This window comes from Littorina saxatilis, linkage group LG17 (assembly GCF_037325665.1).
Source record: "Littorina saxatilis isolate snail1 linkage group LG17, US_GU_Lsax_2.0, whole genome shotgun sequence".
Classification (NCBI taxonomy): domain Eukaryota; kingdom Metazoa; phylum Mollusca; class Gastropoda; order Littorinimorpha; family Littorinidae; genus Littorina; species Littorina saxatilis.
Window position 1 is genome coordinate 26,646,413 of NC_090261.1, and position 26,206 is coordinate 26,672,618.

General features: G+C 41.3%; 1 protein-coding gene across 3 annotated transcripts; it reads right to left on the reverse strand.

Annotated features, from left to right (window-relative positions):
- Positions 1–37: 37 nt before the first annotated feature.
- On the reverse strand, positions 38–25,005 carry LOC138953821 (leucine-rich repeat-containing protein 74A-like). 3 transcript variants are annotated; one of them, XM_070325763.1, is made up of 15 exons: positions 24,660–25,005; positions 19,619–20,278; positions 18,789–18,879; positions 18,304–18,397; positions 17,355–17,462; positions 16,729–16,822; positions 15,938–15,987; positions 12,046–12,213; positions 11,379–11,573; positions 10,569–10,664; positions 8,777–8,914; positions 7,703–7,831; positions 7,092–7,177; positions 4,221–4,238; positions 38–170 (listed from the first exon to the last, which is right to left on the reverse strand). In XM_070325763.1, exons 2-15 carry the CDS (start codon positions 20,112–20,114, stop codon positions 38–40), a joined length of 1,896 nt encoding a protein of 631 aa, XP_070181864.1. In that variant the 5' UTR covers positions 20,115–20,278; positions 24,660–25,005. The 3 variants fall into 3 exon arrangements, with proteins under 3 accessions (XP_070181864.1, XP_070181863.1, XP_070181865.1); XM_070325762.1 differs by having other exon boundaries at positions 24,563–25,005; XM_070325764.1 differs by lacking the exon at positions 4,221–4,238 and having other exon boundaries at positions 24,563–25,004.
- Positions 25,006–26,206: the final 1,201 nt, after the last annotated feature.

Sequence of the window (26,206 nt, forward strand, 5' to 3'; positions counted from 1 at the left end):
CTCTGCCATCCAAACAGTTGTGACGTTCCACGATATCTCAGTCGGATGGGTTCTTGAGGAAAGCGTCCAGGGCCGTTTCCGTCTCCTCTTCGCGAATGCGCTGATCTTCTTGGTACTGGGTGAGTTCCCTTTTCAATGAGCGGTGGTCGTTATCTCCCTGGATCAGTTCACTGGTAAAAATGGCAATACAAATTATGGTTATCATCATACCTGAGGATTTTTTATGTTATCGTTTACATTATGGGTTCTTTTCTCATGTTCTTATTTCCTTATTCAGATAGAATTGAAAAAAGTAGATTGCAAAACTTCAACCTCCCTTATAATGAATTCAATACAGACAAGTATATCGGTGACGCGACAGATTTAATACAGAATAGCTTAAAGCCATATGTACTCGATGAATATACACGCTAATTGCTTTACCAACAGCTGGAGACATACTAAATTAAGTTCCCTGCAAGATATTGTGGTCTAGGACCCCTTAAATGTTGAGATATTTGAATTTTTATTTTGATCTAGATCGTCCTATTTATAGATTTGCCAACAGAGGGAACGTTGACGCAAGGGAAATAACTCCGCGTCTTTGTTGACATCCTCACTTTTTCAGAGGCTAGAACAAGCTGTAATTCATGTATATGGTCCGCGCATTGCGACATATCGTCATTATACGGCCTTATGATGCATTTGACATCGATTGTGGGCAAACTACACATCGTAAACACGGGAGCGAGTTAGTAAGCCTTTAAATGGTGTCTCAAAACTGCTTCTGTTTTTTGTAATAGAAGAGAACATCAAGTGCTAAATGTTGTTTCCTGCTGCGATAACAGTATTAAACAAGAGATATACACGGATGCGTAATCAAATAATCCCACAATCGGATGTCATTTATTTTTTATTAAAAGAGGAATGTTGATCCCATCATGATTTTGATTGATGTAAATACTCTTAAAATCTGAATAAAGTAGAAATAACACGAAATTGAAAATAAGATTACAAAGCAGAGAGAGAGAGAGAGAGAGAGAGAGAGAGAGAGAGAGAGAGAGAGAGAGAGAGAGAGAGAGAGAGAGAGAGAGAGATTTTTTCGGATGGTTTATTCACATAGGCCATTGCCCCTAGTGAAGGGGTGTGAGCAAAAGCAAAAATATTGAATCATTTTTACATTCAGTAGACTCAAAACAGTGCATATTTTTCTCAAAAGTGGATAACAGATACATCAATGCAGACATCTACATACAAAATTACGATAACAGTGTTTCTCGTATCTTATAAACATAAATCACGTACAGTTTTTTCATGTGTTGAAGCTAAAAGAAGGCTGAGTCGAAAAGCACTTGGTTGCCTGTAATATTTCAGTGGGATGAATTTTTCTCTCAATTTATGGAAGTATGGACAGACAAGAACAAAATGGACTTCATTTTCCAGTTTATCTTTACAAAAGGGACACATGTAATTATTAACATCATAAACTTTTTTGTAACGATGAGTGTGAACGGCAATTTCAGAGATCCCTAACCTAAACCTTATCATCATGAATCTTAAATGTCTGTCAATATTGAACAAAAGGTAAGGTTTGATCTCAGGAACAGTACAAAATGTTCTATACACAGAAAATCTTTCACTATTTTGAATATGAAACTCCCAGTCTTGCCATCTGCATGCAATTAATCTATCTTTCAAAACATACAAAAACTTGTTTTCGTCAACAACACCTTGATTCAACCACACAAAACCATATCCTAACTGATACAATTTACAACGCACATTTGACGCCCAATTCGATTTACCATTCTCATCCATCCTGTACAGCATTTTATATGATTTATGAGGCAATCTATGCTCAGACATTCTCAACAATTTTAACCAATATTTATTACATTTCAATATCGAATTTACGTACAAAGGGTATCTGTTAGTTTCTCCATATACCAAATCGTTTGGTGTACGCATTTCTAAACCCAGAAACTTTTTCAATGCAAATAAATGAACCTTTTCACATTCTATGGCTGCTTTATCTAAGCCCCATAACTCTGCACCATATTGTGTAATAGGTTGTACTTGTGCATCAAATAGCTTTAGATAAACATCCAAACTAGTATTATTAATCATGTATAACTTATGTGAAATCGACAACAAAGCTTGCTTAGCTCTACTTGCAAGGTCTAAGCAGGCAGCCGTAAAACTAAGCCTGGTCGAAAAAAGTATTCCCAAATACTTATATGCATTCACTACAGGTAAAACATTCCCTTCATAAATCCATCTTTCTCTGGCAGCCAAATAGCCCCCCTTCCTAAAAACCACAATGTTACTTTTACTCATATTTACTTTCAACTGGAGAGAACGAGCTGCCTTGTCCAGATTATTTAATTGGTTTTGTAAACCAACCACAGTTTCTGACAGCAATATCAAATCATCAGCAAACAAAAGTAGAAACAACTCAAAATAATCTATCGTAAAAATGGCACCATGTTTTCCAACTTCAATAATCTGAATTGCTAATTCATTAATATACAATGAAAATAAAACAGGACTACACACATCTCCCTGCTTCACCCCAAATGTGCATTTTATACATTCAGTCAACTTAAATCCACATCTCACTCTCACCTTTACTGACTCATACATACTCTTTATACATTTGAGAAGTTTTCCCGTCACTCCATTTTTTAACAAAATAGGCCAAAGCAGGTTTCTATTTATAGAATCAAAAGCCTTTTCAAAGTCTATGAAAGCGACATACAGTTTACGGTTAAGGGCAAATTGTTTCTGTACGAAAGCTAACAAAGTAAACATGTGATCAGTGGTAGTATAACACCTCTTAAATCCAGCCTGGTATTCACCAGTAATATTATATGTAACTCCACCCATTCCTGCAATCTGTCATTAATTATAGAACCAAAAGAGAGAGAGAGAGAGAGAGAGAGAGAGAGAGAGAGAGAGAGAGAGAGAGAGCTAGAGCTAGAGAGAGAGAGAGAGAGAGAGAGAACCTTGGAACATGATGAAGCAGAGAAGAGACTTTGAACAAGCAGATGTATGAACATTAAAGGCAGAGTAAGCCTCCCGTAAACCATCACAGATACGGTCAGGCTTTTACACACAGTACAAACACCATTTCATTTAAACACTCACCAATTGAGAACATCCTAGGTGCCCTCCGTAAAGAGCGAACAATTTTCAAAGAATTTATTTTTGCGTGGTTTATCTTACCCCTGAGCCATCGTGAACCCGTGTGATCCAGTTTTCCCTTTTCACAATGCAGTCGTCATTGTTAGTCATCTGAATGCGACTCGACGTGAGCTTATCTACAATAGCACGTTTTTTTATGCACGAAACAACGGCTGTGGTTCACAAGAACTCTAGCGATGGCTTTTGACTGTTGAGAGGAACGGCGATTTGCACTGATAAACCGGCCGTCGTCTGCTACGACCCTTGCGTGACCCTGCTTCCGGGCTTTTCTTTTTTTAAACTTTCACAACTTCGAATTGTTCTGATCTTGTCTTGATGAAAAACGAATTCTTTTATGATTAAAGAATGTTTGTGTAACAAGCTGTCAATTTATTATTTAGATTTTAAAAGTTAGGTCTAGCGCAAAAACGAGGCGCCGTTGTTGTTAACGGAACAAGTCTACGAAAATAAATTCTTTGAAAATGTCTCACGCTCGACAGAAAGCAGCCAGGATGTTCCCGTTCGGTGAGCGTTCAAATGGAAGTATGCTTGTACTGTATTTAGACGCTCGGGGAGCTCTGTGATGGTTTACGGGAGGCTTACTGTGCCTTTAAATTTTTTAAAGTGTAAATAAATCACTAAAAGCTGGATGAATAATCAGAAAGAAACATTTTTCACGTCTACCACAAAACATACATGATGTAGTAGATGAAAGCTACAAGACGATTGTAGTATCCAGATAAGAAAATGGCGGTAACTTTCTCCTGGACACATACTGAAGGAATTAAGCAGAAAGATAGCTGCAGAAGAAACCGACAGCATGATTAGAAGAGAAAATTACAAAGAGAAAAGAATACATGTGAAACAAAATGTAAAAAAGGATACAGAAAGTAAAACAAAGAAACTACAGACTGTCTGTGGTATTTTAACATGCAAAATACGAATAAGAATAAATGCACTAAACAAGTCTAGAAAACAAATCTAAAAAACTATTACTTCAACATCAAGTTGTAAGTTGTAAGAAAGAGTATACTTTTGTGCAATTAGAAGGCTCTTACCTCTCACTAAACCAGGGCCTGTAAAATGCGTTGAATAAGAATACATCAAGCAAATATCACGCAGGTTTCACACACTACATTTATACAGAGGAAGGGTATACACACAGTGGTATGCTAGACGGGCGCTGTGGCGGGGTGGTAAGACGTCGGCCTCTTAATCGGAAGGTCGAGGGTTCGAATCCCGGCTGCGGCCGCCTGGTGGGTTAAGTGTGGAGATTTTTCCGATCTCCCAGGTCAACTTATGTGCAGACCTTCTAGTGGCTTATCCCCCTTCGTGTGTACACGCAAGCACAAGACCAAGTGCGCACGGAAAAGATCCTGTAATCCATGTCAGAGTTCGGTGGGTTATAGAAACACGAAAATACCCAGCATGCTTCCTCCGAAAGCGGCGTATGGCTGCCTAAATGGCAGGGTAAAAACGGTCATACACGTAAAATTCCACTCGTGAAAAAACACGAGTGTACGTGGAAGTTTCAGCCCACAAACGCAGAAGAAGAAGAAGAAGTGGTATGTAAAATCTACTCTTCACTTCAGGTTGATGGTTGAGAATGTAAACAAACACGCACACTCATGCAGACTCTTTAACCTCGCCACATGTTATCTCCTTTTTGCTCCTCATATAAGCAAATCAACACTATGTTAACCACTCAGACGAATGAATATCCCAACCCAAGCACACGTGCTGTGATCTTAATCAACTCAGAATAACGTCACGCTCATAAGATAATTGCCTATGTCATTATTTTGATGTTTTGAGAAAAACGCAAAAAAAGTTCTTTGGTTTCTGAACAATCTGCTTATCTCATTTTAGGTATAAGTTGCAAACTGCCTATCTCGAGCGGTGACAGCTGGATAAAGGTGAGATAAAGAGCTGACAGCAACATTTTCAATCAGCAAAACTGCATAACAACCCACAAAGAGCTTTTGCATACTTTTACATTCTCAAAACAAGTCTTACTGTATCATAAAGAAAAAGTTGCCTAACTCAAGAAACGAGTTCGAGCTTTGCTTACGTTACTGCGGCAATGGTTTCCGATAGTCTAAGAGTGTGTACTCTCTAACACATGATAGATACCCTTCCAGTAGCTTCCCCTGTAGTTTCACTACATAAATGCCTAACACTGAGATAGGTATTTTTACACCCCCGGTATAGGGGTGTGTATAGGATTCGGTCCATGTGTTTGTTTGTTTGTTTGTGTTCGCATATAGATCTCAAGAATGAACGGACCGATCGTCACCAAACTTGGTGAACAGGTTCTATACATTCCTGAGACGGTCCTTACAAAAATTGGGACCAGTCAAACACACGGTTAGGGAGTTATTGGTGTGTATAGGATTCGGTCCATGTGTTTGTTTGTTTGTTTGTGTTCGCATATAGATCTCAAGAATGAACGGACCGATCGTCACCAAACTTGGTGAACAGGTTCTATACATTCCTGAGACGGTCCTTACAAAAATTGGGACCAGTCAAACACACGGTTAGGGAGTTATTGGTGGATTAAAATTATACAAGGACTTATAGAGGGACATCTTAATGGTCAAAGGGAAATAACCATTCTCACTCAGTCACTGCCACCAACTGAGAAGGTTATTTCCCTTTGACGGGGGTGTTTTTCCTACCTCGAAGGAATTTCTTGTTCTTATGAGCGTGACGATAAGTTAGATACCTTCCTCCCCGTGTAAAATACCATGTGAACCAACACAGGTCTACCCAGGTTTTAACATGGGACAAGGTCACGGGTCATCCTTCCACTTGGGCATATACAAACAATTCGATAACGTAACCCAGATGCATCATGCCATCATGCCATCTTCATCATTTTGCTCCAAACTTCACTCTCAACTCGATAGAACTATCAAGATAAGTTTTGTGTGAATATTTGTTTGTCTGTTCACTTAAAAGACCGTTGGGTCGAAATACGGATGATTTGTGAATGTATTGTTTTGTCAATAACAAACGTTCCAACAACCTACCTTTCTTGTTGTTTGATTCTGTAACCCAGATGCATTCTTTCTTTGCAAAATGATTTGTTTTTTTACATTATTAATCTTGTAAGTGACATCTATGTGAATCTACGAAATTAATTCAGAGAAAAAAATCTACTCTGCATAGGAGGCAGTCGGCCTCTTGTTAATTGGAATGTCTCCGGTGGAAGGATGCTGTTATTCCATGTAAAAGTCTGGGCGGATCTGTGGTTATTTACAAATTCGTTTTCATGGGAAGAAAGAGTAAATGCATTCCGAGGTACTATGGGGATTATACACCGCCAACCCGATATCAACATGGTGGTTTTTTTAGCTTTTGCCGCCACGTTCAGTTGTTTAGCAAAGGTGCAGTTAGGTGGATTGCATGTTTTAGGTAACTTCTGGAAGAGAAAAAGCCACATTCAGCACATTTTGAAATGACCGCTGTGAGATAACACAAGCAAAAACACAGTTTGTCGTGGTGCAAAATGCTAACACATGACATTCCTCTCTTGTCAAATCAGTCAGCACTCAGTATACATTGAAATAGCTTGGGCAATCTACGAAGGGAAGTGAGCCGAGCCACATGCTTAAAGCTACAGTAGGCCTGCCTATAATGGTAACGAATACAATAATTGTCAGAAGATATGCGAACGGGCTTTTTTCAGCTTGGAAAAATATCAGCAAGCTGTTGTTATTTAGTTTTATTTTTTATTTTTCGTCGCTAATGTCTGGCAAAGGATAACGCTTTCTTCAGTGTTGAATGTATATTATTGTTACCCCACCATATGTTTCACGTTGAAACTTTCCCACCCCTTTCCTGTGCCCGCCACCCAATCTACATAATTATGTTCCTTCATAGAACACTGGACCTAAAATCAGAAGGACCAGAGGATGTGTCATTACCTGAAGTCTATCTCGCCATCCCCGTCAGTGTCCAGCCGGTCCAGCAAGATGTCAATCTGGTCGTCAGTGATCTCGATACGCGCGGACTGCCAGAAGAAGTAATATCACTATCAGTCAGATATGTCAGACTGCTCACACGTTTTATACATGCTCGTGCTGGTGACGGGTGGTAGCTGAAATAGCAATGAGCTGTGAACAGTGAATGATGTCCCTAACTGACAGTATAACAGTGCAGTAACACCTTCTCTTTTACCCCGTCCTCAGAGTTTGAGCATCTCAACACAAAAAAGGTTGTCGAAAAGAGTGCATTAGATGAGTACCTTGCGTACTGCTGTTTATGAATTCTTCGTAGTTATGATTGTATCCATGTGTGTGTGTGTGTGTGTGTGTGTGTGTGTGTGTGTGTGTGTGTGTGTGTGTGTGTGTGTGTGTGTGTGTGTGTGTGTGTGTGTGTATGTGTGTGTGTGTGCGTGTGTAGAAAGAAGTTACACTGTTAGGAAATGGAGGTCCGGTCATCACTTTTTGTGTACAAATTATGAAATTGTGATCTTACAAATCTATACCGCAAAATACACTGCAGTAAGAGGGGACAGACAAAAGATCATACAAACCTTGATTCCATTGACAAACTCTTCTCTGGAGATGGACATGCTCTGGTCTTTGTCGAAATGACGTAACAGGTCTATCAGTCTGTAGCCAGCCTGCTCCACCCACTCCTTCAGCTTCGTCATAGGGTCTCGCTGTAAGCATGACGTCATCATAACGTCATGAAAATAAGTGACGTAACAGGTCTATCAGTCTGTAGCCAGCCTGCTCCTTCCACTCCTTCAGTTTCGTCATAGGGTCTCGCTGTAAGCATGACGTCACCATAACGTCATGAAAATAAGTGACGTAACAGGTCTATCAGTCTGTAACCAGCCTGCTCCTCCCATTCCTTCAGTTTCATAATAGGGTCTCGTTGTAAGCATGACGTCATTATGACGTAATGAAAATAACTATGTCATCTTGGTAACGTAATAATGATTACATTAAGCGTGACAAAAATGATACAAGAGGTATGCTCATTGCTATTAATATAAAACCATGCAAAAGATTAATTTTTCTCAAGTATAATACAAGCCTTCACATTTTGATGTCGTAAACCAACAGAGCACCCGATGTGGATCCTGCATTCTAAAAAAAGAACATTTTAATGGATACGATCGGTACTCAGCAAATACTGAAAAGACCCCTTACTGGTTCGCCTGGACTCTTGACAAACAACAGAACCGTCATTCTTTCCAGCCTTAATCTGTGTTTCCCTGACGAAAACATCACAGAGATAACCTTATTGGGAAACTTCTAGTATGTAAATGTCCGAAATCCGAAAAGATTGGACACGAATTCGTCAACTGATCAGACTTCTGTAGATTTCTTCTCAAAACTTTAAGATATCCGTTTTGTCTTGAGATCGCACATTACTGATAGGCTTAAAGCCTGTCCTTAATTGAGCAAAGTCGACTGCGCGAAGTACACTGGCCGCACGGAGCTTAAGCACTGAGTTTTGGGTAAAAAAAAAGACTTTGGGCTCAACCAAGGACCGAGTCAACGTACACTGTCTGTTTTTAGTCGGAGCAAGAACTGGTAGCTTACCAGCGAGCAAATACCGATCGTTCTAATGTCTAACCCATATCACTGGTGATCACCTTGAAGACCTCCACGGGGTCCATGCATATCTCCCTGGCCTTGGTGTCAGGCAGGACCCCGCCGTGGTGAACCCTCAGCGGCCTCTCTGCCTCTAGCTTGTCCTGGCGCTCCTTGAACTGTGGTGTCACCTTGGAGTTCTGCGGAAGAAAGGGTCCAGGGCTGGTATGCACGAGTCGAGGTTAGAGACTTTGGTCCGGGATAATTTGTAACATGTATGTAGTTTATCCCGGACTAAAGTCTCTAAATTCAACTCCTGCATACCGGCCCAACGGTGAACGCGAAGAAAGACTGATTTTGTGTCTGTGATTAACAATGAATAAGAATTAGTTTTGTCGAAACATTTCACATGGACAAACTGAGAATGTCGTTATGACTAACGTAAAACATAAGCCCTTACTAATGTATTAATGTTGTTGTTATTGTGTGCGTTTTTCTGCTGGATTTAGAGGTTCGATTAGACGTGGCATGATCTAAACTCAACGCACACACACATGTCTGTCTGTTTTGTCTCACAGTGTCTCTGTCTGTCTGTCTGTCTGTCTGTCTGTCGGTCTCTGTCTTTGTCTCTGTCTCTATCTCTCTCTCTGTCTGTCTCTCTCTGTGTCTCTCTCTCTCTCTCTCTCTCTCTCTCTCACTCTCTCTCTTTCTCGATCTTTCCATTTAGGCGGCGGCACGTCTATGTGGTTATATAGCTATTCTGATGGACACGTGGGGGGATTCGGGGGCTGTGATTGGATGGTCTCACACATCCCTTTTCCGATCATCAAAGCATAACGCTACAAAAGTTGGCCATTTTTGCCGATATCCAAACGATATCGGCAATAACAAAGACGCATGGTTCCGGTTTCTTCCACGTGTATAAAGTACACGCATACCTCGCCAGGCTTGTGTCTGTGGCTAGTCGACAGACGATGCCATTTGCTTTGTGTGTGTTTTTGTTGTTGCTTACTGTACATGACATACATTACGTGTAAAATCCAGTTCTTTAACTGGCAGCAAACCTTGCAAATTTCCAGAAGCTGCAATCTGAAGCGACCTATCTCTGATTTTTGCAGACGATCTCTCCAATCACCAATGTTTAACACAAAATCAGCAAACTCTCCTGTCACATAGAACGTCCATTGTGTAGTGCAATGTTGAAATAAAGAACGGTTACCGGTCTGAAACATTTCGTCGTTTCTTCTGAGACAATCCTTGTTCTCTTATCATCTACAGATTTACCGCAGTCTTCACCACGCGAATTCCCAACAGAAGTCAGACTTTCGAACATACAATCTACGTAGGCAAGCATGATACGTCATAACGTCATATGATTCCTAAGATATTGACGTAATGCTAAGCATCCGGTTATCTTGAGTTTTCTCCGTAATACATGTCCGTGGGTTTTTCAATGTTCGGTTATTTCCGTGGCTTCATGCAGAAAGGGAACCGTCGTCTGCAATCAAGGACATGGACCATTCTGGTCCTTGTTGCTGACAAAAACATGATTTTAACACAGAATTTAATGTCAGAATAGCTATATAAACGCTATTGTGTTTTCATCGTAGCAATAGGGTCCGATATTTAGACTCGAACAAGTATAATGCGACTCGTCTTCGACTCGTCGGCATTATACTTGTCTCGTCTAAATATCGGGCCCTATTGCTACGCTGAAAACACAATAGCTGTTAATGTGTATCTCTGTGGAACAGTGTTATGCGCATAATCTTGCATTTCTTTATGTTCGTGGTTTCAGCACATTACGCTCTCTACATGTCGAACAGACTAAGTGTATATATTTTGCTAACTGACCCCCAAGTCGAGAGTGGTGAGGTTGCTACAGTCGTTTCTCTCCAGACCAAGCAACAATCCCAGCGAGCCGTCAGGCCCCAGTGAGTTGTACCCCACCTGGAATCACAGTCATGTCAGACATGTAACAGACACATGACATCACTCATAGTTTGTGCAATTTATAATTGTTGAAAACATCAGTAACGCAGTTATAACATGAGTCACACGCAATAAAGTATATAACATCAGCGTGACAGATATGAAATCAAAAAACAATTTTCGGCAGTTAAACATCAGTTCACGAAGTGTCTGATCCGTGTTCATGTCTGGCTATACAGAGACAGTTCTACATGGCTTTCTTTTCTACGTTTGTCTCGGTGACTTCGTCATCACGAGCAGTGGAAACTTAGGTCCCTGCCAGACTAGTTTGACACGACATCATGTACATGATTTTCCAACGGGCGAGTGTATGGTTTTGTTATGACATGGGTGGTCTCAGTCTCTTACGTAGGTAGGATACATACAATATCATACAGCTTTGTGTTCTCGAAATGAAAACTTTGTCGTGAGCGGGCGTTTGGGAAGAAAGGGCATTAAAATGTCAGTAAAATGTGAAAGGGTGCAAAACTGAATAAAAAAGAAAAAAGACAAGAAACATGGTATTTGTGCAGAAGCTTTACTGATCAAAAACTGATATCTTCGTCGATATCAGAGGAAATGTTTTACATACGTTTTGTGCTTGCAGTGTTTCGTTGTGAAACATGGTATTTCTGCAGAAGCTTTATCAAAAACTGATATCTTCGTCGATATCAGAGGAAATGTTTTACATACGTTTAGTGCTTGCAGTGTTTCGTTGTGTTGCAGACCGTGCGCGATGGAAGCAGCGCCCTCCATAGGCAAGCGGCAGTAACTCGCGTCCAGCCGCAGCAAGGTGCGGTTGACCTTGATTGCCTCCCCTAGAGCGATGGCGCCTTCCAGTCCAAAGCCGTTCATCATCACGTTTACTTCTTTGAGTGCCACGTTTTCCTGAAAATGTAAAGAAAAAAGTCTCATGTTTTATGTCAGAAATTATACTCGTCTGTATTGCCACACTTTTTCTGGAAATTAAAGCCATCTTTTTTCTTGCCACACTTTCCTCGAGATCCGTAAGTGATGTAAACAAAAACAAAAATAATAAAAAGTAATTAAAATCTTGATAAAAAAGGAAACCATTGCCTGCCGGCTCATGTTGATAACAATTACCTCGCCAAGTCAGTTATTATTTAACAGACAGCATATCAGAAATTACTCATATTTTCACTAAATGCGTTGTTATCTAAATGTAACCATGACTTTGCCATGAGTGGCGTGAACACACACACACACACACACAATCTGGGTAAGATTTGTTTAGAAATGATTGTTGCTCTAGCGTAGGCAAAAGAGACACAGACAGACACGCAGACAGACGGAAGGACAAATATATATTAGATATATTAGATATATTAGATGGTCACACCTTGACGGCCTCAGCCAGGCGGACGCAGCCCCGCGTCATGAAATGATTCCAGCTGATGTCCAGTGTCTCCAGACTCTCGTTGTCCGTCAACGCGTCCTTGATGCACTGCGCCGCGCGCTCTCCCAGCTCGTTGTGACGTAACTTCAGATGACGTAACGTCGTGTTTCTCTGAGGAGGTCAGAATTTCAAAAGTTTTGTCATTTTCTTTCCTTCTTGAAACGCTCTTTTCGTTCTTTCTTTCTTTTCTTTTCTTCTCTTCTGTATTTTCGTGTCTTTCCTTTTGTCTTTCTTTCGTTTATTTTCTTTCTGTCCTTTCTTTCAGTGTCTTTTTTCCCGTCTTTTCGTTATTTTCTTCTCTTCTGTATTTTCGTGTCTTTCCTTTTGTCTTTCGTTCGTTTATCTTCTTTCTGTCCTTTCTTTCAGTGTCTTTTCCCCCCGTCTTTTCTTTCTTTTTTTCTCTCCTTTTTTTCCATCTGTGTAGAGCGATTCAGAGAAAACTATTCGACCGATCTTCATGAAACTTCACATGAAAGTTCCTTGGTATGATATCCCCACACGTTTTTTTCTCTCAATTTTTTTTATAAATCTCTTTGATGACGTCATATCCGGCTTTTTGTGAAAGTTGAGGCGGCACTGTCACGCCTTAATTTTTTAAGCAAATTGATTGAAATTTTGGACAAGCAATCTTCGACAAAGGCCAAACTTTGGTATTGCATTTCAACTTGGAGGCTTAGAAATTAACTAATTGTTTGTTCGTTCATGGGCTGAAACTCCCACGGCTTTTACGTGTATGACCGTTTTTACCCCGCCATTTAGGCAGCCATACGCCGCTTTCGGAGGAAGCATGCTGGGTATGTTCGTGTTTCTATAACCCACCGAACTCTGACATGGATTACAGGATCTTTTTCGTGCGCACTTGGTCTTGTGCTTGCGTGTACACACGGGGGTGTTCGGACACCGAGGAGAGTCTGCACCGTGACACAAAGTTGACTCTGAGAAATAAATCTCTCGCCGAACGTGGGGACGAACTCACGCTGACAGCGGCCAACTGGATACAAATCCAGCGCGCTACCGACTGAGCTACATCCCCGCCCCGAAAGAATTTAGCTAATGAGTTTGGTCATTAAAACTCTGAAAATTGTAATTAAAATATTGTTTTTTATAAAACGATTCAAAAATAATTTCATCTTATTCTTCATCATTTTGTGATTCCAAAAACATATACATATGTTATATTCGGATTAAAAACAAGCTCAGAAAATTAAAAATATGAAAATTATGATTAAAATTAAATTTCCGAAATCGATTTAAAAACAATCTCGTCGTATTCCTTGTCGATTTCTGATTCCAAAAACATAAAAGATATGTTATGTTTGGATTAAAAACAAGCTCAGAAAGTTAAAAAGAATAGAGATACGGAAAGGCGTGCTATCGTGCTCACGCACTCATTTTTCAAACAAATTGATTGAAATGTTGGTCAAGTAATCTTTAACTCAGTCCGGACTTTGGGATTGCATTTCAGCTTGGTATCTTAAAAATTAGTTAATAAGTTTGCTCATTAAAGTTGTGTTAAAAACGAATTTTCACTTACAGATTAAAACATCATTGCATTGTATTCTTTATCTTCTCTTGAATTCAGACATATGTAGATATGTTATGTTTACTTTAAAAAACGCGCTCAGAACTAAAGAAAATAGGTTGAGTATTTAGTTTGCATGCTTCCCGGAGACGATCGTGACCCGTCTCGGCCTTCGGGTATGGTTTGCCGAGCCTATCTGAATGTAGTCTCGCCGATGACTGGTTTTTTTTTAGTTGATCTTTTAGTTTGATGCCTACAGATTGACCAAATGTTTTTATATCGCTTCACAAGACTTGGGTGGGGTTTTTTTTGCACTCGTGTGTTCTACTTAGTTATGTTTTTTTGCAGTTTGCATTTTGTTTCCTGCTGTTTCTGTGTTGAGCGGAAACTGAAAAGGGTGTAAAGAAATGATCACGATAACGTGACTTCGACTGCCAGACGACAATCAACTATCAGACAGATACCTGTCTCACGCTCGTACGTGACTGATCTTTAGTTACGGTCACCATGACAACACTGGACAACGGCATTTAAAAAGTGGAGAAGACACCGCAGAAGCACGCTCACATACACACGCTCGCACACAGGCAGGCACAGACACACGCACGCACGCACACACACGTACACACACACATACACACACACATACACACACACACGCTCGCTCGCATGCAGGCACGCACACACACACGCACGTTGGATTAATTTGATACATATGTGTATCATAGTGAAACATTAATTTCAGAATTATATGAAATTAAAACGGCTTTTTTTCCCAGTGCCTAGAAATTGACTGTTTCAAATACTGAAACTTAATGATAGTATTGGAGGGGGGGGATTAATTTAGCAGAAAATAATGGATGGAGCTTACAAAATTCAGCCAAAAATTGCAAATATGCACAGAAAGCAGCAGTAAGGCCGTTGAGTTTTGGTTCGTGTCCGACGGGCGCAGTGGCGTGGTGGTAAGACGTCGGCCTCCTAATCGGGAGGTCGTGAGTTCGAATCCCGGTCGCTGCCGCCTGGAGGGTTAAGAGTGGAGATTTTTCCGATCTCCCAGGTCAACTTATGTGCAGACCTGCTAGTGACTTAACCCCCTTCGCGTGTACACGCAAGCACAAGACCAAGTGCGCACGGAAAAGATCCTGTAATCCATGTCAGAGTTCGGTGGGTTATAGAAACACTAAAATACCAAGCATGCTTCCCCCGAAATCGGCGTATGCTGCCTGAATGGCGGGGTCAAAACGGTCATACACGTAAAAATCCACTCGTGCTAAAAACATGAGTGAACGTGGGAGTCTAAGCCCATGAACGAAGAAGAAGAAGGTTCGCGTCTAAGTGAAAGGATGATATTAACCCATGTAAAAGCAAAGTGTACAAGATCGCTTAAACAAAAGGACAGCTTCTTTAAAGACACAGTCCTTCCCGAGCAAACAATTCAACTCTCCATCTCGGATCCTTCCGAGCTTTTACATGGGTTAAGACCATCCTTCCATGTGGTCATAGACCGGCACGGTTGGCCTAGTGGTAAGGCATCCGCCCCGTGATCGGGAGGTCGTGGGTTCGAACCCCGGCCGGGTCAAACCTAAGACTTTAAAATTAGCAATCTAGTGGCCCCTCCGCCTGGCGTCTGGCATTATGGGGTTAGTGCTAGGACTGGTTGGTCCGGTGTCAGAATAATGTGACTGGGTGAGACATGAAGCCTGTGCTGCGACTTCTGTCTTGTGTGTGGCGCACGTTATATGTCAAAGCAGCACCGCCCTGATATGACCCTTCGTGGTCGGCTGGGCGTTAAGCAAACAAACAAACAAACAAACAAAATATGGTCATAGACCAACAGACACAGCTAACTCTCTGCGCACAGCGGGACGTCTTTAACCACTTCATATCATTTATTCATGGAAATTGTCTCACTCTGCACAAAAAGCAGCCAGACCGTTGAGTTTTGGTATGTGTCAGAGTATCTGGATGATGCTACCCCATGTAAAAGCCTGGAACGATTGTAGCTGATGTACATGATCGCTTTGACAAGAAGAACGGCTCCTTTAAGTATGCAATATTAAAAACAAAAACCATTAAATATCAGCAATGTCCATTCATTGGTAAAGCCTGTCATCATAACTGGGCGAAGTCTACTTCACGAAGCTCGCTGCACGAAGCTTAAGCGGCACTTCATTTTTGAATAAAAAAAACTTAGCGAGCTAAGTCGACTTCGGGCTCAAATTAAACAGATATGACACACAACACTGTGCAAACAAAGAAGTGTATTTGCACAGCGGCAATCACACAGTGCAATCATTCATTCGTTCATCTTACTTTCAGCATGACACCAAGGGGCTCTCCAGCGTTATCTGTTATACGGTTGCCTGTTGACAAACAATAAAGACACTGTTTTACAATGCAAGACAGTGAGAAATTTACAATCTGAGTCTTTAAACTATCAGGGCAAACCTATCTTAAAAAGAATGTATGTGATATTTACGATGTGCTAGGTAGGACATAGAAAGAGTTAATATTGACATAGAGAAGATGAAATATGTTTCGATATCACACACACGTTGGCTTGTAAACGGCTCACTGATGCGAGTTGTGGAAGGGAGATAAGAGGCACTATGAGTTGGAATAATTTGTCTCGATCGAATGTTTTTTTGTTTTGTTTTGTTTTTTATCTTTGCAGGGGTTTGTCCGTGTTTCTGTTCCAATGCAATAGCATCCAACTTATTGTTTCAAAGTCTATTTGCGCAGAAATGCATTTAACCTGTGCCTTCTTGTATAATCTTCCGACCCGATGCATGTAAAAAACAAAAATACTAAGCGGGGTAGTCCCTCTGCATGACGAAAAGGAAGGAAAAGCATGTAAGAAAGAATTTTTTAAATTTATTTAATTATTCACAAACATAAAAATCGCAGTACCTGGCTATTCACTGTCTGCTGTCCGTCCCTGTCTGTCTCTGTCTTTGTCTGTCTGTCTGTCTGTCTGTCTCTCTCTCTCTCTGTCTCTCTCTCTCTCCTCTCTCTCTCTCTCTCTCTCTCTCTCTCTCTCTCTCTCTCTCTCTCTCTCCCTCTCTCTTAATAACTCTCGCTCTCCCACCTCAACCCACACTGACCTGTGAGATTCAAATTCTCAATGTTCCTGTTTTCAAGCATGAGATCTATGACATGGAGAGCACCTTCCGTACCCAGCTTGTTCTCGGCTAGATTCTGCAAAAGACCAATCACCCATTTACAGGTAGCTTATTATACACTGAATGTTTGTTTCTTGGGTAAAATCGAACCCAAGCGACCGCCTCTCGATAATGGCCACCTGCCCCGGCGCAACGACCACTTTTGGTCGGTTCCTTGGATGGTCGCTATCGACAGATTCGACTGTGTTTAAAGTTCTACTATACGTAGAGAGAGAGAGTGTGTAAGACAGGTCCATCAAATTTGTTTTTAACGCTTTATAACTGTATGAAAAGAAAACATTGAACCAAAGCATACACAAGCTAAAGTACACATACATAGTCACATATACACAAGTACACACATGTAGATTAACAGACTCTGTCTGTCTGTCTCTTTCTCTGTCTATTTCTCTAGCTCTCCGTCTCTCTTTATCAGTCTCTGTGACACTATGCGTATTTTTGTCTTTGACTCTTTCTGTCTGTCTGTCTATCTGTCTGTCTGTCTGTCCGTCCGTCTGTCCGTCCGTCCGTCTCTCTCTCTCTCTCCCTCTCCCTCTAGTTGCACTGACCAGCTCAACGATGTAGACGTTGTCCCTGAGAAGCTTGCACAGTGGCTGCACGCCTTCCTCCCCGATCCAGTTCCCCTCCAGGTCCAGATGTTCGATAGTCGTGTTGCTCTGAACACACACACAAACACACACACACACACACACACACACACACACACACGAACGTGCATTAAATACACACACACACACACACACACACACACACACACACACACACACACATACACGAACGTGCATTAAATATCTTCATCGGGGTCCAACAAATACAGCTGTAAAAGGTCCTGATCGACGTTGTCATCACCATCATCTCCGTCTTTATCTTTATTATTTTCGTTGTCGTCGGCGTCGTCCTCCTCTTCTTCGTCATAATGAACGTCGTCAGTGTCGTTCTCGTTGTTGATGTCCTTACCACTGTGTGAATCGTCCGACATCCTGCGCAGTTTCCTCAATCGTTGTCAATTGCTTTTTCACATATGCACATCCTTTCACGTAATCAAGACACAGCTCAGAAAACGACAGGTCTAATAATATCCAAATGAATTGAATTTTTAAAAATGCAATATATTATTATTATTATTATGGTGAGCTTATATAGCGCGAACACAATTAACTGTGCTCTCCGCGCTTTACATATTAATTTCTGCCGTGTGAAATGGAATTTTTTTTACAGACAGACAGACAAACAAACATTTTTTACACACAATATATAACGCATTCACATCGACCAGCAAACCTCAAGCCTGTTAGGCGAGCATTCACCTTTCGCGGCCTTTATTCCAAGTCACACGGGTATTTGATGGACATTTTTATCTATGCCTATACAATTTTGCCAGGAAAGACCCTTTTGTCAATCGTGGGATCTTTAACGTGCACACCCCAATATAGTGTACACGAAGGGACCTCGGTTTTTCGTCTCATATAAACTAAATGCTTCGAGCATGTCACTGACCTCAAGCGGGACAGCCATAGCCCTCATGGCCGCAGGTCCTAGCCCGTGATGACCAAGGTTCATGTTCGTTTCCATCATGTGCTTCATGAAGTATCTGTCACACCGAAGAATGCCCATCTCATACATTAATCAATGCTAGATTATGTAAATGCATGCACACTGAGTTAAAAGTTTGAGCAAGATTGAAATCATGAAATGAAATAGCCGGTACAAATAACCGGTACGAATAGCAACAAACCGGTATTACAATGTTAACGTTTATCATTTATGGATTTACGGTAACGTTTCAGCAAGACTATTTTTTGTCTCCAAATAAACACATATATCAAGAGAAGTTTTTTACACCTTTTTGTGTGTGATTATCAATGGGATTTCAGTTACCCGTAGTTTTAGGCACGAGCTGTACCGTTAATAATTTAACGATTTGGCGCTGTTAGCTGCAAATAAGTTTAAACCTACCAGTTATGACGTCATCCGTGACTAACCTGACAGGTGTGACGTCATGTTCTTCACAAGCGTTGAGGTATTTGGTCAGACCGGTCGTGTCGTGGTCGTACTTCTCAGGGTGCAACCATTCTGAATTTCAAAACAAAGATATTCGTACACGAACATGTATTCCATTGGATATTTTAACTGGCTGAAGAAAAAACATACGGTATTTCACAGACATAGTTGGGATGTGTACAATATACAGGGGCGGATCTGGGTTTTGAAAGGGGGGGGTGCAAAGTTCTTTTTTTTGTTTGTGTGTATCTTATCAGCGAAGGCGCGAAGCGTCGAACCGATGGCGCATGGCGCGAAGCGCCGAGCATGCTAGGGGGGTCCGAATTTTTTTTTAAAAAGGAAGCAAAATTGTGCAATCTGGTGCAATCTGAGCGTGTAAAGTGCTATTTTCAGGTGATACATTTTTCTTCTTTTTTTTCTTCTTCTTTTTTTTAAATTTTTTTTTTTGTCCCGCTGGGGGGGGGGGGGGTGCAATTGCACCCATTGCACCCCCCCCCCCAGATCCGCCCCTGAATATAAGTTAGGTTGCAAATCAGTAAGAAACAATAGGTTACGTACACGTACCTCATTGGCTATGCTAACTAGCTTCAGAGAAAATATTTGGTATTTAACAGAATTTTTGGGGATGTGTACGAAGAGTATGAATATATAAAGTAAGTCATTCGGAGACACATTAAAATGAGGAAAACTGCAACCTCCACCGCTCTCACAACCACGATTACTACCACCAGCAAAAGCCCCACCATCACCACAACAATAACAACATCAACAGTGTAGAAAACATGAAAAGCAATAGGTTTGACACACTCACTGTCATCATCAACTTCCAAGTCCGTGTCAAAGTCCTCATCCCTCAGCTCTGGGGCTTCAAAGGTCACAGACAGTGTTTCTGACAAGTTGTCCATAGACATGCTGTCCGGATAACTGTCCACCTCGTACTCTTCCTCGCTTACTCCTCCTTCTCCTCCTCCTCCTCTTCCCCCTCTTTCGTATGTTTCACTCACTTTGTCGTTAAAGTCCACACTGGATAGACCACTTTGTCGTCCCATAGTATTTTCATTATCAGCCCGCTTGTCCTTGCTTCGATTCGATTGGTTCGTTTTGCGACTAAACCTTCCGCTGACGTCATCTTCGTTTTCTTCTGGGATAGGGCTGTCGATCACGTGACTGTACAGCGTCGCCCCGCCCTCGGAGTGCGCGTCAGAATGCGTCACACCGGAGTAGCTTTCGTCATCAGGGAACTGCGTAATCAGCATTCGGCTCCCGGTTTTGGGCACGTGGTCGTTATAGTTTGTAAGCGTCTCCATTGCAGAAAAGTTTGTTTGTGAACTGGCTTTGGCCAAATTCTTTGTGTATGAACCGTCGAATTACGTCAGTTTTTTGCAAACTGTGCCTTCACGTGTGTAACGTTTGTCAGCTTGAAATAGGAAAATGTCTGCCTTATCTGTTGAAGCTTCTTACTTGTCAATACCTGTCAAATCAGGAAATCTTTGTGGTATCACCATCACATTACATCTTCATCCAATATCAAGACACGATTTCAGAAATTACTCAAGCTATATCCTACTGCTCACATGCACCGCTCACACTGCAAAACATACGTAGGCTACCCCTTACGTTTATGTGCATATTGTGCTTCTCTCCTGCAAAAAAATTATCTTGTCACCCTTCTAAACACACAAAACCTCAAGGCTCATCGAAACTTGATCTGTAAATATTAACTCAGAGCCTCTCGTACCTTAAAAAAAAGTCTCCTATGCACAAGCTGACAATGCCAGTCGATCAAGCCAGAGCACAGCAGGTAGTGAATTAGAATACCGACAGCTTACAGTTACATTAAATGCGCGGGCGGGGATGTAGCTCAGTCGGTAGCGCGCTGGATTTGTATCCAGTTGGCCGCTGTCAGCGTGAGTTCGTCCCCACGTTCGGCGAGAGATTTCTCAGAGTCAACTTTGTGTGCAGACTCTCCTCGGTGTCCGAACACCCCCGTGTGTACACGCAAGCACAAGACCAACTTGAGTACGCACGAAAAAGATCCTGTAATCCATGGCAGAGTTCGGTGGGTTATAGAAACACGAAAATACCCAGCATGCTTCCTCCGAAAGCGGCGTATGGCTGCCTAAATGGCGGGGTAAAAACGGTCATACACGTAAAAGCCGTGGGAGTTTCAGACCATGAACGAAGAAACAAACATGAAATGCAAAGTCCTTGCCGTGATAACAGCTCTGCTCACTATCTCTCATCGGCCCGCGCTTTTACAAGGGATAAGTTCATTTCTCCATTAGGACACACACCACGGGGATATAGCTCAGTTGGTAGCGCGCTGGATTTGTATTCAGTTGGCCGCTGTCAGCGTGAGTTCGATCCTAGGTTCGGCGGAAATTTATTTCAGAGTCAACTTTGTGTGCAGACTCTCTTCGGTGTCCGAACCCTCCCCCCGTGTACACTACATTGGGTGTGCACGTTAAAGATCCCACGATTGACAAAAGGGTCTTTCCTGGCAAAATTGCTTAGGCACAGTTAATAATTGTCTACCTATACCCGTGTGACTTGGAATAATAGGCCGCGAAAGGTAAGTATGCGCCGAAATGGCTGCAATCTACTGGCCGTATAAAATTTCATCTCACACGGCATCACTGCAGAGCGCCTAGAACTGTACCCACGGAATATGCGCGATATAAGCCTCATTGATTGATTGATTGATTGACACCAAATATCAACAGTCTGACTTGCTTTCTGTGCAGAGTGGGATTTTTACACCCCCGGTATTAGGGGTGTGTATAGGATTCGGTCGATGTGTTTGTTTGTTTGTTTGTGTTCGCATACATAGATCTCAAGAATGAACGGACCGATCATCACCAAACTTGGTGAACAGGTTCTATACATTCCTGAGACGGTCCTTACAAAAATTGGGACCAGTCAAACATACGGTTAGGGAGTTATTGGTGGATTAAGATTCTACAAGGACTTATAGAGGGACATATTAATGGTCAAAGGGAAATAACCTTCTCAGTTGGTGGCAGTGAGAATGGTAAGGACGGGGGTGTTTTTCCTACCTCGGAGGAATTTCTTGTTGTTTAACGAATTATTAGGGTTTATTGCCTCCCTAATGAATAGATTTTAAAGGTGGTCGTCTACATTTTTGCATTTTTTTTTCTCCATAATCTTATGGTTAGATTTCGATACAAAATTATGTCAAATGATGAATGAACCATGGGGAAAAAAATTATTGAAAAAAAAATATATGTAAAAAAAGATTTTATTTTTGGGTAGCGTGACTCACGCTCCCAATATTTTGTTTTCTATTTGCTGAGAACATGTGCTATGCCTAAAAATACTGACCAATCAAATTCATGTCACTATGCTTATAGCCACCACGCCCAAACAAGTGCAGCAACAGTTTGACACAGGAGCGCTGTCCACGCTTTTTTTCATAAACGCACGAAATGCACGGGATTTGAGAGGAGTTTTGCGCTTGGCATTTTCCAAATAAGGATATCCTACTATGAGTATTACGCTGGAATACTACAATGAATTTTCAAACGGCTACACTGGCTTCGTCTTTCCTGATCGAAAGGGGGTGTATTGTTGATATTTATAGATAATAGACTCTGCATTTTAATGGTCAAATGGCGATTTCGGTATAAAAATGTAGACAAGGACCTTTAAGAAGACTTTTATATATATACATATATATATATCTATCCTATTTTGCGTTTAAAAGAAGTGGACTAGCAATGATATTAACCATAATGTATTTTATGATCATAAAGGATAAAGGAGAGTACGTACGAGGATGAATGTGAGGGTGCGGGTATGGATATGTGCGGTTTGGGTTATGTGTGTGTTGATGTGTTCTTTTATGTGCCTATGTGTTCTGAGAGTGTGTTTTTATGTGATGTAATACACGAGCCAAAAGAACAATTTCTGTTTGTTACATTCAGACAATAAAGTTTTATTGAATATTGAATTGAATATTGAATTGAATATTGAATTGAATATTGAATATTGAATTATAATATTTTTCAAAAGAAAGGCTCTCGGTGATTTTAGGACATTAATTTTATTCATACAAAATTCCAACTCTGCCCAGGAAACAGTCAGAATGTTGCATGATTTTTGGTATGTGTCAAAGTAGAGGGATGGCATTATCCCATGCAAACGCCTGGCCAGATCTGAGACGGTGAACCGATTTTTTTGCACGGGAAGGACGGTGCCTTTAAACACAGCAAACGCGTGCTGTTTTATCCACACAGTTACTGGGTCCCTCCCGACAGATTTCAACAGTAGAACAGTCTGATAGACTCTCGGGTGGCGAGTGTCGAGGCAAGTTAGTGTCTGGGGTGGTTATTGAAGCGTGAGGGGTTATATGGGCAGGTGCTTATTGTGTTTTGACAGTCCTTTTGTCAGCGCGAATTGTATGTGGTTTGATGGAGTCATAGAGGCCACCTTGAATGGTAACAATGTATTGCTCAGTGGAACCTCTTCTCATAGCTGCTATACTGCCTGAAGAAAATGGAGTGCATGGTTTGGTGGATTTGTTAGTTAGCTTGCTTAATTGTTTGCTTGCTTGCTTGTCGATTGCTTTTTAAATTTAGTCAAGTTTTGACAAAATGTTTTAACATAGACGGGGAATCGAAATGACGGTTGTGGTGTATGTCTGTCTGTCTGTCTGTCTGTCTGTCTGTCTGTGTGAATGTGTAGCGCGATTCAGAGAAAACTACTGCTTCGATCTTAAATGAAACTTGACATGAGAGTTCCTGGGTATGATATCCCCAGCATTTTTTTCTCTCATGTTTTCGATAAACGTCTTTGAGGACGTCATATCAGGCTTTTCATGATAGTTGAGGCGGCACTGTCAAGCCCTCATTTTTCAACCAAATTAATTGAAATTTGGGTCAAGCACTCTTTGACTCAGTCCGAACTTTGGAATTGCATTTCAGCTCGGAAGCTAAAACATTAGTTAATACGTTTGCTCATTAAAGTTATCATAAAAAAAGAATTTTCACTTACAGATTTAAAAATGATTGCATTGTATTTCTCCTCTTCTCCTGAGTTCACAAATATATAGATATGTTATGTTTACTTTAAAAACGCGCTCAGAATGTAAGAAAATAGGTTGAGAATAATGTTCGTATGCTTCGCGGAGACGAGCGTTACCCGTCTCGGTCTTCGGGTTTTGTAGTCTCGGTACCGGTAATGACTGGTTTGGGGGGATCTTTTAGTTTGATGCCTACATATTGACTAAATGAATTATGTCGCTCCAACGAATGAGTTAAACGTGATCTTAGTGTTAATAATTATGTACGCATTGACTTGTATTATCAAAAAAATGATTAGAACTGGAGTTTAGTTTTCCCGACACTTTATCTTGACAAATATGAGCACACGCGTGACATTTAGAAGTCATCATTATGGTGTTATGCGCTTGAAGATTTACAACGGCCGTTTAACTGCTTTACTTAACTGAAAAATTGCACAGGCAAACAATGCAGTAATTGCGGCTGGAGAATCAGGTAACTCCTACATGATTATGAGCAGCAAATCGGCGTTATATATCAACGTAGATTATCAGTGACAATGACTGACAAGCAATCAACTTAAAATGCGAAGAGGGAGAGAAAAAAAAATGAAAGAAAAGTGACAAGCAATGGACATTATGCTAGGTGAGAAATAAAGCTAACTGGACGACTCTTTGTTTTTGGACAATCTCCATCAAAAAGTAAATGTGAACAAATATTTCACTCAGTCTCACCTGTTGACTTTGAAGACAAGTCAGAGAAAAACTATCTTTTTATGACCATTTCCACAAATCACAATTAAAACACTGATAATCACATAAATGCACTGACACAGTTTAGACGCACAGTCCGCATTCCAGTCCAAATCCTTTGACTGATCTCCTGTGTTCTGATCATTGGCTTTTTCCTTTATTGTTGAAGTTGCATTGACGACTCCCAAAGACCCATAGGATATGTCAGCTGAAGTCCATATGCGTGGCGTGTATATTATTTCCCATGTGGAGGAGCGCGACTGAAGAACAAAGGCTACATATACAATGTGCAGCGAAGAGTATCCAGTTCGTTACGATGCGTGACGTGTTGGACAGAAGACCGTTCCAGACAAGACGGTACTGGGGAAGCGCATGCATACTACGTGTACCAGAAGAGTTTTGTAAGGAGGGTCCAAATAACGTGTGGTCTCAAAGGCTCACTCCTTCTGGCGAAAACAGGCTTGTACATGGGCTAAGAACATCCCTCCACTTGGTCACATACCAAAATTCAACACCTTGACTGATTGCTGTGGTGCATTGGAATTGTTTTTATGAATACATTTCATAAAACGCAACAAGTGGCTTTAACGAAATTAATTTGTAAAAATCATTCCCACAGTGTAGAGTGAACTCAGGCTGTTAATATTTGGTATGTGACCGAGTGGAGGGATGGTCGCTTAATACATGTAAAAGCCTGTTCAGATTTGAAATGGTGAGCCGAACAGTTTTCACACACGGGACGGAGTGTGGCTTTAAAAACTTGCGGGTTCCTTTTTGCCCCATTCGTGATTGACTTTTACACTCAGCTTGTAAAGTTTGAGTTGAAAGGCCGAGTTTGAATGCTTTTGATCAACTGCAGTAAACCACCCTTGTAACCACCGTGCAGGTGTTACTGTCCTTCGGAGAACTTTGTGGTCAATTTATGTGGTAGCAAGCGATTCGGGATTAGTCCTTGCTTTATTGAGCTAATGCCCAGTTTCATTTCATTTCATTTTGCTCTTTTTAATTTGTTTTGCTTCAAAGAATGACATAACCTTCCGTTCCTTAAAAAACGACGTCATTTTTTCTTATGTGTTTTAGTGTTTATTTACAGGTTGAACACACACACAGACAGACAGACAAACAGAAAAACGGACACAGACAGACGGGCAGACAGACAGACAGAGGCACGCATGCACTCACAAACACACACACACACACACACACACACACACACACACACACACACACACACACACATACACACACACACACACACACTGACGCATCATAAATTACCTGCAAGATATAATGCGTTTCGGTACCTGTGCGATCATCACGTCGGATATAAGGAGGTTAGTTCTTAATGGCTATTGCTCAAGAACATATACTTCACCAGCCAATCCACCCCCCTCCCCCCCATGCCGGTCCCACACTAAACGTGACAGTGCCTTGCCTTGCCTGGTGTACAAATGACAGGTAGTGCCCACGTATTAGTCAAAGCCTCACGTAGCTAAGCGGAACCAAATTAGGGGTACAACACGCACACCTGTGGAAGCGTGGTGACGTCAGTTTCTCACGGAGAAGGGTAGGTGGAAGCGGGTGAAGTTTGTAAGGCAAAAGGCGGTTGAAGGAAGGAGGGAGGGG

What these genes read in the sequence shown, in the direction of transcription:
- LOC138953821 (XM_070325763.1), bottom strand. Translation starts at nt 20,114, where the DNA reads ATGGAGACGCTTACAAACTATAACGACCACGTGCCCAAAACCGGGAGC. An exon ending in CATGACGTCACACCTGTCAG is followed by an intron (nt 18,398 to 18,788) that starts GTTAGTCACGGA and finishes TCGGTGTGACAG; the next exon opens with ATACTTCATGAAGCACATGA. An exon ending in GCCTGGCTGAGGCCGTCAAG is followed by an intron (nt 11,574 to 12,045) that starts GTGTGACCATCT and finishes TTACATTTTCAG; the next exon opens with GAAAACGTGGCACTCAAAGA.